The sequence below is a fragment of the Perognathus longimembris genome, chromosome 2 (genome assembly GCF_023159225.1).
Source record: "Perognathus longimembris pacificus isolate PPM17 chromosome 2, ASM2315922v1, whole genome shotgun sequence".
Taxonomy (NCBI): Eukaryota; Metazoa; Chordata; class Mammalia; order Rodentia; family Heteromyidae; genus Perognathus; species Perognathus longimembris.
Window position 1 is genome coordinate 29,290,662 of NC_063162.1, and position 18,818 is coordinate 29,309,479.

At 39.5% G+C, this 18,818-nt stretch overlaps 1 protein-coding gene across 2 annotated transcripts in view; it reads right to left on the reverse strand.

Moving 5' to 3' along the window:
* Tnks2 (tankyrase 2) overlaps window positions 1-18,818 on the reverse strand; it is a 66,036-nt gene that overhangs the window by 41,591 nt on the left and 5,627 nt on the right. For both annotated transcript variants that reach the window (XM_048338710.1, XM_048338712.1), the window contains exons 2-6: window positions 9,125-9,349; window positions 6,579-6,674; window positions 3,580-3,616; window positions 3,007-3,082; window positions 2,680-2,774 (exon numbers count right to left, since the gene is read on the reverse strand). In XM_048338710.1, the coding sequence (XP_048194667.1) occupies window positions 2,680-2,774; window positions 3,007-3,082; window positions 3,580-3,616; window positions 6,579-6,674; window positions 9,125-9,349 (529 nt within the window). The remainder of the gene's footprint in view (window positions 1-2,679; window positions 2,775-3,006; window positions 3,083-3,579; window positions 3,617-6,578; window positions 6,675-9,124; window positions 9,350-18,818) is intronic.

Sequence of the window (18,818 nt, forward strand, 5' to 3'; positions counted from 1 at the left end):
TCCAACGTTAGCTGTATTCCTTAATTTTTTTTTTTTCCTGTACTGGTTCTGGGGCCTGGAAGCTATTCTTGGGCTCCATTGCTCAAGGCTAGTGCTCTATCATTTGAGCCACAGCTCCATTTCCAGTTTTGTTTTTGTGGTTAATTGGAGATATGAGTCTCATGGATTTCCCTGCTCGTGTTGATTTCAAACCACAATCCTCTTAGCCTGTAATCCTAACTACTCAAGAAGTCTTGAGTGCAGGCATGAATCACCTGCACCTGACTTTGAAATATTTTCAAATTCCGTAAAGATAAACTGCTATAGAACTCAAAAAACTGTAACCTAATTCTTTTATGATGGCAACAGAAGAACTTCCAACATAAGAAGGTTAAGTGAAATCTTAAAATCATGCTTTCTGAAGGCTGGGAATGTGGCTTAGTGGTAGAGTGCTTGCCTAGCATGCATGAAGTCCTGGGTTTGATTCCTCAGTAACCACATAAATTGAAAAGGCCAGAGTGGTGCTGTGGCTCAAGTGGTAGAGTATGAGCCTTGAGCAAAAGAAGTTCAAGGACAGTGCCCAGGCTCTGAGTTCAAGCCCCACAACTGGCCAAAAAAAAAAAAAAAAAATCCTGCTTTCTATCTTTAAGCTTCTCCTTCTCCCTGAACATCACTCATAATTAACTGTCACAGCCATTACCATAACAACTTCTGGTAATTGATGGCCACTGATTTAGTCTCTTAAGTTCTATGTATTTTGTCTTAAAAGGTTAATGGCTTTCTACCTTATCATTTTTATTATAAGACCCTTTACTTGCCTGAGCACCAATTTCATTCCCATTCCATTTTGAGTTCCCATCATGAACTTAGAGTATAACTGTTCTCTCTAAAATAATTTCCCTCTGTACTTCAGTATGTATATACTGGTTCTTTTTTTTTTTTTTTTGGCCAGTCCTGGGGCTTGGACTCAGGGCCAGAGCACTGTCCCTGGCTTCTTCTTGGTCAAGGCTAGCACTCTGCCACTTGAGCCACAGCGCCACTTCTGGCCATTTTCTGTATATGTGGTGCTGGGGAATCGAACCCAGGGCCTCATGTATACGAGGCAAGCCCTCTTGCCACTAGGCCATATCCCCAGCCCCTATACTGGTTCTAACTCATTTAACTTCAGAATTTGAAATAGAATTTTCTTCTATTCCTTTCTTTCACATTACGGCCCTACTCACAACATTTATGCTTATCTATTAGGTATTGAAGATCCAGGTTCGATTCTCAGTACCAAAAAACCCCCAAATAAATAACAACAAAACACATACATAAAACCTCAAACAAAACACTAACATTGTAAAACTGACAAAAGAATCTATAGTATCACTTAAACATAATCATTATTATCTTCATGAATTCAGTTTATAACACTAAAATAAGACTGCTTTGTTATATCTATGCCTTCATTTTTGTTTTTTGTCACATCACTATTATAGAACATCACTACATCTACATCTAAGTCTTATAATATTTACTTTCCTAAAGTGTTCTTTTTGCTTCTAGCTTCCTTTCTCCAATTTATCTTACATACTATACTGTTCCAGAATGCATTTTTTTTTTTTTTTGGCCAGTCCTGGGGCCTGAAGTCAGAGCCTGGGCACTGTCCTTGAGCAACTTTTGCTCAAGGGTAGCACTCTACCACTTGAGCCACAGCACCACTCCCAGCCTTTTCTGATTATGTGGTACTAAGGAATTGAACCCAGGGCTTCATGCAAGCTAGGCAAGTACTCTACCACGAACAGAATGCATATTCTTAACATCCTCTTCAAAATACTATTATCCTTATTTGTGATTAAAAAATGCTTAGGGTTGCAGAATGAAGTTTGAATATCAAACTTGTTTTTCACGTATTTCTCCAAACCTAACTTTCATTGTTCCCCATGTGAATTATCTGCTTCCTCAAGCTAGTCTGTCTCTCTGTCTCTGTCTCTCTCTCTCTTTTTGCCAGTCCTAAGGCTTGAATTCTGGTCCTGAGCACTGTCTCTGGCATCTTTTGCTCAAGGCTAGCACCCTACCACTTGAGCCACAGTGCCACTTCTGGCCTTTTCTGTTTATGTGGTGCTAAGGAATCGAATCCAGGGCTTCGTGCATATTAGGCAAGGACTCTACCGCTAAACCACATTCCCAGCCCCTACTGTTTCTTAAATGGGTATACCATCTCCTTCTCTTACAATGTGATGTTTCTTCAACTCTTTGCTATTCTGAATTGAGACTTGGTAAAATACCAAGAACCAAAGTACCACATCCTTCTGAAAGATGTCCCAGCCACTCTGCCCATCACTGAGAACAATCTGGAAATTCTTGTAGTACTATCCTTCTTTAATTATTACCAAGCACTTAGAAAAGAACTCTTTGACTTGTTTATAAGACATTTTCTTCAGGCTTCATAAAGTGTAGTATATGAGTAACAGGCTTACATAAATCCCTATGCCTGCAGAGCCACGTGTATATAATAAGAACTCAAAAATATTAATACTATTTGGTTAAAAAATGCTTTTTGAAATGTACTCACTACCTTATGAAATGGTGACCCCTTGGTACAACACCTTAATAACAATAAAATTTAGAAAGCAAAGTGAATACTTTTTGTACAGTTACAAATTCTATATTATAAGGTATATAACCCTTAAGTTCTCATTGTGTTCACATGCTTACCCTTTGTCTTTAGCATGGACATCAGCTCCATGTTGCAGTAACAGCTGAACAATCTTCACCCTGTTGTATCCTGCTGCCAAATGTAATGGAGTGGACTGAAATAGCAATCAAATAAATTAATGAAACTTATCAAGTGCAATAGCATATAGGAAGTAAAAAATGTCTTTTATTAACTAAGTTTTACTAAATTTAAGAATTTGAATGACTATGAATTAGTGACTAAGAATTTGAAAGGAAACACCGGTACTCTCTTTTAATGCTTTAATTTGTAAAAGGATAAATATGTTCCTACTACCAGGAAAAGAACATAAACTTAAAAAGAAGTACCTTTCTGCCATCACTTGCATGGCAGTTGACATTTAATGGTGTAAGCAGAGCCATCATTTTTTCCTCATTGCCACTCCTAGAACACAAAAAATATATTAGCTGTTGGTATTTTTTATCAGTGCCTACCTAGGAACATGACTGCGGCCATTATGTGTGTTTGTGTGTGTGTGTGTGTGTGTGTGTGTGTGTGTGTGTGTGTCTCTCTCTCTCTTTCCTTTTGCCAGTCCTGGAGCTTGAACTCAGGGCCTGAGCACTGTCCCTGGCTTCTTTTTGCACAAGGCTAGCACTCTACCACTTGAGCCACAACGCCACTTCTGTTTTTTTCTATATATGTAGTGCTGGGGAATCGAACCCAGGGCTTCATGTATGTGAGGCAAGCACTAGGCCATATTCCCAGCCCCAAGTCCTTCCTTTATGCTTATTGCAGAGTTTGAGGTGTAGTTCATGTGGTGGAGAACTTTAGTTTATAAAGCACAAGGCCCTGAGTTCAAATCCTCGTACTACTAAAACAAACCCCAAAACAAAAAACAATTGGTGGTTTTCACTGAACATACTTACAACATTAGTACATACCTGGCACTTTCCAAAAGCTCATCTTTCTTATAGTCTCCTGTGAATTAGAAGAAAATGAGCAAAAAATTAAAAAAAAATCAATGACAATTCTATGTAAAAATAGGCTCTTTATACTATATTATGGTAGATAACATTTGGAAATAAATTTCTAAGAAATGCAAAGTGGTTGATTAATAGCATACCATGAAGTTTAAAAATACTTATATGAAGAACATGGAATACTTTCGTTATGAAAAAAAATTCAGCATTAAATAATGAAGTGTGACCACCACTGTATTAAAAACAAAACCAAACAAACACAAAACCCCAAAATGCACAGCAAAGGAAGGCTCAGAAGGAAATTCACTACAACATTAACAGTGTTTGCCTTGGGTAGGAGATTATTGGTAAGCTGTTCCTTTTCTTTTTTTTCTAAAGTTTGTTATTTTTGTAACTGACAGTAAGATTGTTTCTACTTAATGGTACTTAATATATATGCAAATATCAAAAATTATAGAACTTTTCATGTTGATAGCTTTTATTTCTTGAGGTTTTTTTTTGTGGATGGCTCTTGTATTTACACAGGAGAGCAAACAAAACTATTAAATCAATACAATTTAACACAAGGATTCGATAAAACAATAGTCAAACTGGCACCTATGATAGAACTTCTATAAGTTCTGTAAGGTAAGGGTTGTTTCATGTCCTGAGATTTTTTTTTTTTTGCCAGTTTTGGAGCTTGAACTCAGGGCCTAGGCACTATCCCTGAGTTTCTTTTGCTCAAGGCTAACACTCTACCACTCATACCATAGGGTCACTTCTGGCCTTTCTGTTTATGTGGTACAGAGAAAGTGAACCCAAAGTTTCATGCATGCTAGGCAAGCACTCTACCACTAAGCTACATTCCCAGCCCCAGATTTTTTATTTTTGGTTGGTCATGGGGCTTGAACTCTGGGCCTGGGCGCTATCCCTGTGCTCTTCAGCTTAAGGCTAGTACTTTACCACTTGAGCCACAGTGCCATTTCTGTTTCTCTGGTGGTTAATTGGAGATAAGAGTCTTATGGACTTTCTTGCCTGGGCTGGCTTTCAATCGTGATCCTCAGATCTCAGCCTCTTGGGCTGAGCCACCTACACCCGGCTTAGATTTTTTTTTTAAGGGAGAAAAATATGAAGTAATTTAGAATAGTGAAAAAGGTATGGATAGTCCTGAAAGTAATTCACATTCCTAAAAGGTTCAGGGATTAGTTTTAAGTTTTCTGTCAAGCAATGCTATAACAAACATGTAAAGTCCACATATAAAAACTCCTAGCAGACCACTCAGAGGCTTCTGTCTTTTAGATGTGATTCTAATGGTTATCACATAGTAGGTAAGAATCCAGTAAGGAATATGGCGGAGTTGCTTAAGTAGAAAGCACACTGACAAGGGTAAGAAATACATATGAAGTAGTTATAGCTCAACAAAGCTTGCTAGTCTAAATTAGAACCTAATGTATCTTAATAGAACCCAGGGCCATGAATATATTGTAGCAGAGTCATCTTTGTGGTACTAAAATCAGCACGATGAGAATCCTGTTTTGAAGATTAGTGAAGATGAAGAGAATTCGTGCTTCTGAAAAGGATTCTAAAAAGAAGTGATAAAAAAGTACTATACCCCAAACAAAAATTGGAATATCAAAGGGCAGATATCAGTTGCATGAAAAACGCCAGGATAGTTTAAAAATATTCTGAATACAGCCAGGCACCGGCAGTGGCTCATACCTGTAATACAACTAACTACTCAGGAGGCTGAGATCTGAGGTCATGGTTGGAAGCCAGTCTGGGCAGAAAAGTTGCTGTGAGATTCTGATCTCTGACCACTCAAAACCTGGAAATGGAGCTGTGGCTCAAGTGTTAGAGCACTTTGTGTACTAAGGGCACAAAGAGGCTCAGGGACAGTGCATAGGCCCTCAGTTCAAGCCCCACAACCGGAAAAAACAAAAATAAAAACAAACTTCTGAATACATGACTGCAATATTTAATTATAATCACACTCTGTTCCCTAGTGAACAGTGACAGGCTTAAACATGAATCTGAAATTTAAAAAAGTTTCATCTGTTCAGTTGAGTGCTGGTGGCTCACACCTATAATCCTGGCCACTTAAGAGGCTGAAATCAGAGAATTGGAAATTTGAAGCCAGGAAAGCAAGACAAATTTGAGAGACTCCAACTACTTAGCAAAAGCTAGAAAGTGATAGTATGTCATTCTTGAGAAACAAGGCCAAGAGTGAGAAGGAAGGCCATGAGTTGAAGTACCAGTAAAGGCATGAGTGTGCACAGGCACATGCATGCATGCTCACACACACAAAGTTCCATCTGTTTTAGGTAACTCAAATGTCAACTGAGCCTCAGTGGCTCATGCTTATAATCCTAGCTGCTACTCCAGAGACTGAGATCTGAGGATCACAGCTCAAAGCTAGCCTAGGCAGGAAAGTTCTTGAGACTCTTATTTCCAATAACCAGCAAAAAAGCTAAAGTAGAGCTGTGGCTCAAGTGGTAAAGAATTACTCTTGAGTGAAGAGTTAAGGGAAAGCACACAGCCCCTGAATTCAAGCCTCAGTGCTGGCACCGAAAACAAACAAAACAAAACAAAATACCAAATCTAGATGTACAAAAAACAACTGAACTTACACTATTTATATATACTTTTCCCTTAAAAACCAGGATGGTTGGGCACTTTTGGCTCACTTTACTCAGGAGGCTGAGATCTGAGGATCAATGGTTCAAAGCCAGCCTGGACAGGAAAGCCTGTGAGACACTTATTTCCAATTAAGCACCAAAAAACTCAAAGTGGAACTGTGGCTCAAGAGGTAGAAAGCTAGTCTTGAGAAGAAAAGGTCAGGGCCAGTGTTTAGGCTTGGGATTCAAGCCCATGACCAGAACAAAAACAAAACAAACACAAAAAAACAAAAACAAAAAACCCTAAGAGGGACAAAAAAACAGAAAAACAAAAACAAAAAACCCTAGGAGGGTACACAGACTTACCAGTCAGTACTGCTTTGGCAGACGGGTCTGCTAAATCCAATGCTGTCCTTCCATCTGTATTTCGAATGGTTGGCTCAGCTCCATGCTGTAGAAGAACTGCAAAGCAGCAAAAATTTCAAAATGACATGACAACTTGATTTTGTTAAGTCACTTTCTTAAAAATTTTGGTACAGCTGGGGTCCAATGCTCATGCTTCAAACATAGCTACCCAAGGGGCTGAGATCTGAAGGTCAAAGTTTGAAGCCAGCCTAGATAGACAAATACAAGAAATCATCTTTTATTTTCAAAATTATCTCTAAGTAGTTGTGCAAAGGAATTGGCACTTAACAAAGTAGCTTAAGAATACATTATATCTTATTCAATATCACCCCTTTTAACATTCTCACCTATCCTTACCCGACCCCACCTCCCTCACTCTTCTTTTATGCTGGTTTTTTTTTTTTTTTTTTTTTTTTTGCCAGTCCTGGGCCTTGGACTCAGGGCCTGAGCACTGTCCCTGGCTTCTTCCCGCTCAAGGCTAGCACTCTGCCACTTGAGCCACAGCGCCACTTCTGGCCATTTTCTGTATATGTGGTGCTGGGGAATCGAACCTAGGGCCTCGTGTATCCGAGGCAGGCACTCTTGCCACTAGGCTATATCCCCAGCCCCTCCCTCACTCTTCTTAATTTTATAGGGTATATACTGGATTCTTGTCTGCATTTCCACCCTCTCCCCCTCTTCATTTGTTATCCCCTTCTTATCTCCAATTAACTAATAAAAGACAAGCTTTGAGTAGAAAAGCTAAGTCTTGAGTTTCAGGCTCTGATTTCAAACCCCAGTACAGACAAAAACAAAATTTTGGTCCAAAAGACTCAACGTCCTTTAGAGGGTTTTTATGTCCTAATAATACAGTAAATATTACTTTTTAAGTAAATGTAAAACAGCTGGGTATAATGGTGCATACCTGGTTCAACAAGTATGTGTTGTATGTAAATAAATATATGTATATAACATTACATTACTTAAGATATTAAATGCACATCAAGTAAGCTTCCTCTTAGTTCAATGTAAGATTTTCTCTGATTATTTATATATTGAGTGGCTAGTGATTAAGAACATATAAACAGTATATAAAGAGGTAGGGGTGAGGGCACATGCTTGTAATCCCAGCATTCTGCAGAGGCTAGCAATCCTGCCTCTCTGTACAGGCTAAAACGGGACAATCTCGAGTTCAAGAAAAGCTTGAGTTTTACAACTGGACTACACTGGGAAAACCTTTGTCAAACAAAACAAAGTATGTTAGGGGGGAAAAAAAATCCTTGCTTAAAATCTTTCTCATTCTAAGGAATGCTACACACACGAAAGGCTGCTGTGTCAAGACAAAAATGCAATGTCTAAAGATATAGACAGGTCAGGAATCAGATCTATAGGATTAAAAATACTACACAGCTTCCTTAAACTTTCTGTAAAGTTTTTATCTCCTTTTTTGTCAAGAAAAACAGAATCAACCAAGTTCACTACTCATTCTAACCAAACAGACTGAGATTCAATAGCAAGGTATACTAGGTTAAGGAGAGAGTATGTAGGTAAAAACTGAAACCAAGCAAGATATAAACTATTCCTTCCTCTCTCACTTGTTAGGCTCAAATATTTTAAACAACTATTAATTTTTCCAATTGCTTTTTGACTTAACCGATCATTTCTAATCTGTAATATTCCTAGGTCATTCCCATCTCTCACATAGGTTATTTTACAGTTTCCTAACTTGGCTCTTTGATGCCACTGCCATCCATTTATCTAGCTCCCTACTAGATCTCTCTTTCTAAAATGTACTGTACTCTCATGACGCTGTTCCCTTTCCTTAAATATCTTCAGAAGTACATACTACCTACAAAGAAATACCAAGCTTCTTAATCTAGAATACAAAACTTTTACAGAAGTCCCTACTTGCCTTCCTCCCACTACCTCCAGGTAGTTGGCCCTTGAGACTTGACTCCAGCTAAGTTATTTTACTAATCATTAGCCAGTATTACTCAAGTGTTTACTGCCATCTTTTTTTAGCTAGTTCTGATTTTATCTTCCAAGAGAATCCAAGAAACTATATTCTCCAAAAGAAGTTTAAGCTTATTAGTACCATAAAAAGGACATTGAGTGAATAGTTCCCTCATACCCCTAGAACTGGGTTTTGAAATCAAGGGCCTCAGTCAGGCACTCTACCACCTGAGCCACAACCATAGCCCTTTTTGCTTTCCTAATGCCTGGGCTGGGCTGGCCCATAAGCCTCTTATTTATGCTTCCTGCTTAGCTGAGATAACAAATGTGCCCAGCTTTTTATTGGTTGAGATGGAAGTCTTTTGGACTTTTTGATAGGACTAGCCTCCAACTGTGATCATTCTGATCTCTATGTCCCAAGTAGCGAGGATTATAAATCATGAGCTACCACACCCAATCTGAAGTCTTCCTAAATATTTAATTTCAGTTTGGCAGAATTTGATGATATCAACAGTAATATCATCTTAGATTTAGAAGTGACAACATCCAGAACATTTTGAAATTCAAAGTCTTACCAATGCAAACATCAATTTTCCCTTTAATTGCAGCTTCGTGGAGAGGAGTATAATTCCAATTATCTCGAGCATTTGGGTCTGCACCATGTTGCAAAAGGAGATTGACTACTTCAGCATGACCAAAAGAACATGCATTATGTAGTGGAATAAGGCCCCCATCATCACGTGCTTGGACATTTGCACCATTTTGAAGCAGATATTCGACTACATCTTTCCGTCCAAAACCTTGAAGAAAACAAATTACACATTTAAAGTTCAACAAGGAAAATAAATTAGTATCACTAAGTATAAATCATGTTAAAACATTCTAGGATGAACAACAATAAATTCAACAGTTCATTCTTAAATTGTTGAAAGGTGATTGGAAATATATCAATAACAAACTTTAATGATAAAAGCCAAATCTTTCTTTAGTAGTCTTGGTACCTTAGTAGTGCCTCAATTGTAGTAGTGCTCTATTTGTATTTTTAATTTCAGATTCAGAATTCTGTATATTTAATGTATACTAAAGGTATATACCTTTTCAGACATTCAAAACACATAAATATATAAATGACTACCTTATAAAGTAGTGACAAGACTAATTCTTGCTAGAATCTCTTCTCCACATCTATCTCATAAAATGTTTCTGTCAAAGTGCGAGGCTATGAAAGTAGTTAAAAAGAAAAAAAAAAGATGAACTTCGAGTTAGGAATTTATTAGCTCAGTGGACAAGTACTTGCCTAGCAGGTACAAGACCCTGAGTTTAGTCCTCAGTGTGTAAAGAAAAAAAAAAAAGGAAGATGGGTGGGCTAACAGTTCTTATTTGTTTATGTAGTGAGGTAAGAAGAAAGGTGGCCTAGATTTAAAAGAGTGAAATCAAATGTCTTCAAAGGAGCTCCTATATTGCCAATGGTACACACAGGCAACTTGAAGGAAAATCCTTTTAGATACTCACTTGCATTGCCTGCTCAAGTGCCCCAAACTTCATGTAAAACAAAAGTGAACTTATTATTGTAGATTTAGTACTTGAATGTTAGATTTAATAACTTTTTGCTGTTGTTTGTGGTGCTTGGACTCAGGGCCAGGGCGGTGTCCCAGAGCTCTTTCATTCAAGGCTAGTGCTCTCCTCTACTACTTTGAGCCATGGCTCCACTTCCAGAGTGGTTAATTGGAGATAAGAGTGGTGGAGATAGAAGTGTCATGACTTTCCCACCTGGGCTAGCTTTGAACCATGATCCTCTGATCTCAGCCTCCTGAGGAGCTAGGATTATAGGTATGAATGTCCAGTGCTCAGCTTAATAACTTTTTTTTTTTTTTTTTTGCCAGTCCTGGGGCTTGGACTCAGGGCCTGAGCACTGTCCCTGGCTTCTTCCCGCTCAAGGATAGCACTCTGCCACCTGAGCCACAGCGCCCCTTCTGGCCGTTTTCCATATATGTGGTGCTGGGGAATTGAACCCAGGGCCTCATGTATACGAGGCAAGCTCTCTTGCCACTAGGCCATATTCCCAGCCCAATAACTTTTTAAAGCTAGTTGTGAAATGAAAATGTATTTCAGTGACATGTTAAAATATGGAAGGGTGTGCGTGTGTGAATGAAAACGCTTTACTCTTCTAATAATTCTTTTTTTTTTTTTTTTGGCCAGTCCTGGGCCTTGAACTCAGGGCCTGAGCACTGTCCCTGGCTTCTTTTTGCTCAAGGCTAGCACTCTACCACTTGAGCCACAGCGCCACTCTGGACGTTTTCTGTATATGTGGTTCTGGGGAATCGAACCCAGGGCCTCATGTATACAAGGCAAGCACTCTTGCCACTAGGCCATATCCCCAGCCCTCTTCTAATAATTCTTAAGAATACTCTTCCCCCTTTGCACAATACCTTGTCAATAAAATTTAGTTAAAACAGAACAACAACAACATAAAACTCAAGGACACCCCCCCCCAAAATAAAGAATATTCTTAGAATCAAGTCTACATACAATCACTTTAAGATGACCAGCATGAGAGTGGTAAGAAAGCCTTAGTCTTTCTAGGTTGGTAGGAAGTGGGTTCCAATGAAGAAAAGTTAAAAATGGCTGAAGAGATTGTGTGTGGGTTTTTGGGGGGAGGGGAGGGAAGGGAGAGGAGAGTTAGGTTTCTAGCCACAATGACAAATATAATTTTATCTTCCCTCATTCCAGTTAGCTCACAATGTAAGGAAAAGTCATTGCAGTCCAAGTAGAAGAAACAAAATACACATGTGGATGGAAGTATCAAAGAGCAAGCCCAGGGCCAGAGAATGCTCAAAGGGGCAGGTGGCAGATCAGGAGGACCCTTGAATGTCATGCTAGGGTGGTTCTGAACTTTGACTTCAAAGTAGTTTTTTTCGGATTTCAATAAAATCTTGTTTATGATACTAATACATGTTTATGCCATGTTTACTAAATATCAGACTGATACAGTTGGCACCCATAGTTCAAATTAATTGATATGAATAACCTCCTTTTTCCTTTTCACAAAACCCCAAAGACTATACCTTTATCTTTGAACCACTTTTCGCAATTTGAAAGCACTACTAAAACACATAAATATTTTCTTTTTTTAGAAAGATCATCCTGGTGATATGTGGATGAAATGTAGAGAGACAGGACGTAGAAAGTCAAGACTTTATTTAGATGGCTAATTATCACATAATCCATGTGATAACTGACAAGGGCCAAAATCAAGACTGACTTGGTGTTTAGGATGGGTTCATAGAAACAGAATTGGTAACAATTACAAGGATGGAAGAAAAGGATGTACCATGAAGCCTTCTTCCACCCCTATTCCCAATTTCCTCTGATTATAATTGCACATATATATATATATACACACACACACAAAGATACACATAGGCATACACTGAATAAAGATACTATAAGCATCTTTCCTCCAAAAAAAAAAATCTAGTAACCTCCTAGAAATCAACTCCTTTTAGTACGTGTTTTCTTTACTGGAAATGTCAAATTTTAACTAGATCTGTTCTCATAGTAATCAAATTACTATTTTTTTCTTTTTGTCCATCATGGGGCTTGAACTTGGGGTCGAGGTGCTGTCCCTGAGCTCTTTTGCTCAAGGCTAGTGATATATCACATTTAGCCACAGTGCTACTTCTAGTTTTCTGATGGTTAATTGGAGATAAGAGTCTTATGGACTTTCCTGCTGGGGCTGGCTTTGAGCTGCGATCTTCAGATCTCAGTTTCATGAGCAGCTAGGATTACAGATGAGACGCCAGCATTCAGCCTTTAAATTTTGTTGTTGTTTAGTTTTGTTTTTTGCCAGTCCTGGGGCTTGGACTCAGGGCCTGAGCACTGTCCCTGGCTTCTTTTTGCTCAAAGCTAGCACTCTGCCACTTGAGCCACAGCGCCACTTCTGGCCATTTTCTGTATATGTGGTGATGGGGAATCGAACCCAGGGCCTCATGTATATGAGGCAGGCACTCTTGCCACTAGGCCATATCCCCAGCCCTATTTTTTAATCTTTACTTTTAAATATTATTTTCCAGGTTGGGTGCCAGTGGCTCCAAAGAACACATCTGGTCTATAGCTGATGATACATCTCAGTGAAATTCAATAACCTATTTTCTTCCTTCCTAAAACATTGCCTTCAAAGAGCCCATAGCAGTATACTCTCCTAATATTCCTGTCTCAGTCATTCATTTAGCAAAAGGCCATGAAATAATAGCTATGTGCCAGATAATTTTCTGGTGTTCTAAGCCATAAGCAAACTAAATTTTTGCTTTTGAGAAACTTCTCTTCTAGGGGGCTAAGAAAGATGAGGAAAAAAAAAGATTATTTTCAGATGTAGGGCAGGGAGTAATGAGCATATACATATGGATGGGGATTTTGATGGTCACCATAGACCTCTCTGAGATGGTCACACTGGATCAAAGGCTTGAAAGGAGATGAAAATTAGCTATACCAGGTAACTGTAAAGGGGCCAGTAGAGAAATATCTACACTTATGGTCTTAAATTCCATCTAGTTTCACAACCCCCAAATTTAAATCTTCAGTCTAAATTCCAGAATGCTCACCTTGATCCTTCAAAGGCATCTCTAACTTAATTTGTTCTGAGTTTTTCTTCATCTTCACTAATACTGTCCTATTCCAAGCAACCACCATTACCTCCAACCTCAACTATACCAAATGGGCTTTCTTAAGTGAGCTTCTTTTCTCTTTTTTTGCCAGTCCTGGGCTTGAACTCAGGACTTGGACACTTTTCCTGAACTTTTGTGCTCAAGACTAGCACTCTACCACTTGAGCCACAGTGTCACTTCCAGCTTTTTCTGAGTTTATTGAAAATAAGAGTCTCATGGACTTTTCTGTTAGGACTGTCTTTGAACCATGATGCTTGGACCTCAGCCTCCTGAAGAGCTAGGATTACTGGTGTGAACCAATGGCACCCAGCTTAAGCGAACTTCTTATGTCCACTACTTTTCTAGCAACTTTGAAAAAAACAAACATCATGAGCCAACATAGTGGAGTATGCTCCACTGTTATAACTCAGGAAGATCAGAGAGGAGGATCATGAGTTCAAAGCTGGCTGAGATACAGGGTAAGACCCAGTCTCAGAGACCACAACAAAACAAATACCTAACAGTGCTTAAAACAACATTAGCAACAAATCCTATCACACAGCTGTTTGATTCACTAGTTTTGTTCAAGGCTCTTAGGATACAATTCTAACACTTTACTATGGCCTATAAAGTTTCCAGTATAAACTGGCCTTTACCATTATCTCTAACTTTGCTTTATATCCTTTTTGCCTCCTTGACTATGAACCAAGCTTTAAGTTTGTCAAGTATGCTACACACTTGGCAAAGGATCTTTCTACTTGGAATGCTCTTTCTTTAGATGAAATACTCTTCACTTTTATATATTTAGTTTGGAAAAGGTGCTCTGGCACTTATTAAAATTTGTAACTACCTACATTCTCCCTTACATTTTGAGACAGGGATTGGATATGAAGTTCAGCATGGCCTTGAACTCAGGATCTCCCTCTGTCAGCCTCCCAAGTAATAGGATTAGGATGAAGGGTTTATAGCTGTGGGCTCAGCTTCTACATTCTTAGTCCTATAAAGAGAAAGGACTATGCATGTCTGAAATTACTGTTACTTCCTCAGTAACCTTTGCAGTAATGTGGTAAACAATAATTTCTTGATGCTTGCTGAATGAATACATCAAGATACCAGAAAGAAGACTAAGAAGAACAGCACTACAGAGTCAAAAAGGAAGGGAAGGCCCTATCTATTGTCATTAGCCCCAACTCCAGTCATCTTCATTACCACCTGGGGATTACAGATGTTGTCCTCACCTATTAGGACTTCTGCTACTGCCTCTATTTCAATCATTCAGCATCCACCTGGAGGATATGGTGGCTTATACCACTAATCCTAGCTACTCAGGAGACTGAGATCTGAGGATCGTCGTGGTTTGAAACTAGCCCGGGAAGGAAAGTTTGTGGGATTCTTATCTCTAGTTGACCACCAAAAAGCCAGAAATCAAGCTGTGGCTCAAGTGGCAGAGCATAAAAGCTTGAGGGACAGCACCCAGGTTTGAGTCCAAGCCCTAGGACTTGCACACACATATGTGTGCACACGCACACATGCGCGCGCGCACACACACACAAAGTCTTCTTAACTTGGAGACTAAGAGAAAAGGAATCAGTATAAAGAAAAATCAATCAATGTTCCTAGTAAGTAGTGACCTATAGGCTAACTCCTCCCATACTCCCCTCTAGTGGAGGAGGCCTAGAAACAGCTGAATAAGATGGAGCTGTTACAAAAGACTGTCTATTAGGAAGATATTTGTTGCAAACATTAATGATCTAGCTAAAGGCCAAGTAGTAATCTCTGGTATCACTGGTAAGAATTCAGTATGACTCATGCCTGAAATCCTAGCTACTTGAGAAGCTGAAATTGGGGGAAACCACCACTCCAGGACAGCCATGTCAAAAAGTTCATGAGCCCAACTCAAGCAGTAAAAAAGCTGTAGTGTCACATACCTGTCATCCTAGCTATAGTTGTAAACATAAAAAAGGAGGGCTATGGTCCAGGTAGGCCTGGGAAAAATACCAAGAACCAACCTCAGAAATAACTAAAACAAAAACAGCTGGACTGGTAGGATTTAAATAGTAAATCACCTTCTTACCAAGCATGGGGACCCTGAGTTCAAACCTAAATTTGAGGGGAGGGAGGAAGAAGAAAAGGAAAGAAAAAAAAATCACTGGAAAGAGAAGTGGGATGCTTGATGTTAGCATTAAAGACAGATTACTGAAACTAGTTTTTGCTGAGAAGGAGCATGGGTAGAACAAGTCAAGTGACTCTATCTAATAGTTACCAAAATTCTAAGACAGATATATTCTATGCCAATGATTTTGTATCAATATGGTTCATATGCTTCTACAGCTATTACCATTTCTAAAATCAGCCAGCCAAAGTGGTGCATGCCTATAATTCTAGCACTAGGAAGGCAGAGGATCAAGAGTTTTTGGACAACTTGGAATACATAACAGGACCCCTGTCTCAGAAAACCAGAAAGATGCCTCAAATCAGTCTGGAGACCATTAGCAAAGATCAGTGCATTTTTGAAGTCACATGTAAGGATTATAATAATATATGTGAGTGGAAGTAATTTGCTGAGGTAGTAGAGTCTAAGAATTCAAATGTTTAAAGGTGCATCTTGGTAGCTATTAAAACAGCAGCAGCTGTAGCAGCTGCTGCTGTTGCTGCCGCCACAGCCAGGTACTTGGTTGTTTTTTTTTGGCCAGTCCTAGGCCGTGAACTCAGGGCCTGAGCACTGTCCCTGGCTTCTTTTTGCTCAAGGCTAGAACTCTGCCATTTGAGCCACAGCGCCACTTCTGGCCGTTTTCTGTATATGTGGTGCTGGGGAATTGAACCCAGGGCCTCATGCATACGGGGCAAGCACTCTTGCCACTAGGCCATATCCCCAGCCCCACAGCCAGGTACTTGTAATCCTAGCTATTCAGGAGGCAGAGATTTGAGGATTATGGTTTGCAACCAAGCCAGACAGAAAAATCCTTGAGATTCTCTTCTCCAATAAATGGCTGAAAAAGCTGGAAGTAAATCTGTGGCTCAAGTGGTAGAGCAGTAGCCTTGAGCAAAAAGAAGTTTGGGAACAGAGTCCAAGCCCTGAGTTCAAGCCCTAGAATTGGCACAAGAAAGAAAAGAAGATAAAAGAAAGAAGTTAGGACTCTCACTACTGGGAATCTGATAAAGCCTTTGAAGTGTTTCTCAAACTTGCAGGGGTAATCCCTCATGAAATCTTCTCTTAGGGTCTTCAAGCACTGACAAGTACCCATTTCTTACAGAAAAATTGGCTTTACCAAGTATATTTCAATCTGCTCCAAGAAGTAAAGTAGAACATGAATAGGTATCTTCTGAGTCAATCTAATATCCTACAGATCTCTTTCTGAAGGAATCAGAAGCCTTAGGTTAGAAGGCTTCATGGATGTTCAGGACACAGTTTATTTTTTAATTATGGAACAACACTCATCTTCCAACACTGCTCTATGTGTAAAAACCTTGATGAAATCATTTATCTAGTAAAAATCTATTATAAGGCCCTGACAGTGAAGCAAAGATAGCCAGGTTCAAAGTAGATTTGTTGATCAATAAACTGTATCATTTAAAACCATGGTTGGTATTGGTCTTGGTCATTTCTATGTATACCGAAGGACAAAATGAGGGTCTGGCACATAGCAAGGTTTGATAAACCCTGTTTAATCCTTGTCTCATACTTCATTGGAATAGGAGGCAAAGGACCCTCCACAGGGAATATGGAGTTGATGGCTAAGAAAAGCCAGGAACAGGGTATAATCTTATAATCTTAAATGCTTGGGAGACAGAAATCAAAGAGGGTCATAGTTTAAGGCCAACCAGTACAAAAACTTTGAGACTTCATCTCAACTACTAGCTGGGCACAATGGCACATATCTGTCATCTTAGATATGTGGAGAGGCACAATTAGGAATATTAAAAAAAGGCCAATCAGAACATGATATAAGTCTCTATCTCAAAACAAACAAAAGACCTGGTAGAGGGCTTGAGTGGTAGAACTTCTGCCTTGTAAGTGTAAGCATGAGTTTAACATCCAGTATTGGCAATTAAAAAAACCCCAAAAAAGCGGGGCTGGGAATATGGCCTAGTGGCAAGAGTGCTTGCCTCACATACATGAAGCCCTGGGGTTCGATTCCTCAGCACCACATATATAAAAAACGGCCAGATGTGGTGCTGTGGCTCAAGTGGCAGAGTGCTAGTCTTGAGCAAAAAGAAGCCAAGGACAGTGCTCAGGCTCTGAGTTCAAGGCCCAAGACTGGCAAAAAACAAAAAAACAAAAAAACAAAAAAAAGCAAGAAAAAAAAAGGCAATTTAGCCGGCTGTTGGTGGCTCATGCCTGTAATCCTAGCTATTCAGAAGGCTGAGACCCTGCCTGGGCAGGAAAGTCCATGTTACTCTCATCTTCAATTAACCACCAGAAAACCAAAAGTGGCGCTGTGGCTCAAGTGGTAGAGGGCTAGCCTTGAGCTGAAAAGCTCAGGAACAGTGCCCAGGCTGAGTTCAAGCCCCATGATTGATACCTCCCCTCCCCAAGAAATTTGTCAAGTTTCTTTACTACCTAGTTTCAGCAGTTCTGGGGAACTGTCTTACCATGACTACTGTTAACATTATTGTATTTTGCTGCTATATTGAAAACATGCTTTCATTTTAATGGCTTCCAAAAAGCTTTGAGGCAGTTAAAGTCACTAAGAGAAACCAACTTAAGGTTTTTAGGAGGTTTCATGAGCGTCATGCCAACTTCTCTTTTATGGGCTACTTTGACACTAATGGTCCAATGTGAGACGGTGATGTCTTACCAATTGAAAGGTAGACTAGCACCACATCATGTTGTTAGATAGAAAAGTTCAGAGACAAAAAAAGTCAAAACATGCCATGAAAGAGAGATAACTTCTGTGGTGTAGGAGATGCAAAGATATATTTAAGCAGCCTTCATCTTTGACTTAAGATAGCCAGGACTACTGTTGACATATTTTTTCTGAGGAATGTCATTTTAAGCATCTTGAATTAGGGCATAGCTTAAGTGGTGGACTACTTGCTTAGAAAGCATGAGGCCCTGGGTTCATGCTTATTAGCACAACCAAAAGAAAAAACAAATTTATTTGGTCTATCTACCTACTTAAGTGGAGACTGGAGTTTGAACTCAGAACTCCACTTTTTGCTTTAATTACTTCTCATGCTTTTACCCGAGGATAGCCTCAGACCTCAATCCTCTACCTCTCAAGTAGATGGGATGATAAGGCTGTACCACCACATCCAGCTTGTTCTTTATGTCTTCAGTTGGGCTGTCCAGAATAAAATGCCATTTGGGGCTAGGCAGAATAGTGACTGCCAAGTATGTTCAAATCTTTGGACTCTGAATGTGACTTTACACTGAAATGAGACTGAATGTGTAATTAAATTAAATTGAGTAGTGTGCTGGGTACCAGTGGCTCATGCCTGTAATTCTAGCTACTCAGAAGGCTGAGATCTGAAGACAGTTGGAAGCTAGCCCAGACAAGAGTCCCTGTGAGGCTCTTATCTCCAATTACTACTCAAAAACTAGAAGTGGCACAGTGGCTCAAAGTGGTAGAGCACCAGACTTGAGCAAAAGAGCTGAGGGACAGCGCCCAGGCCCTGAGTTCAA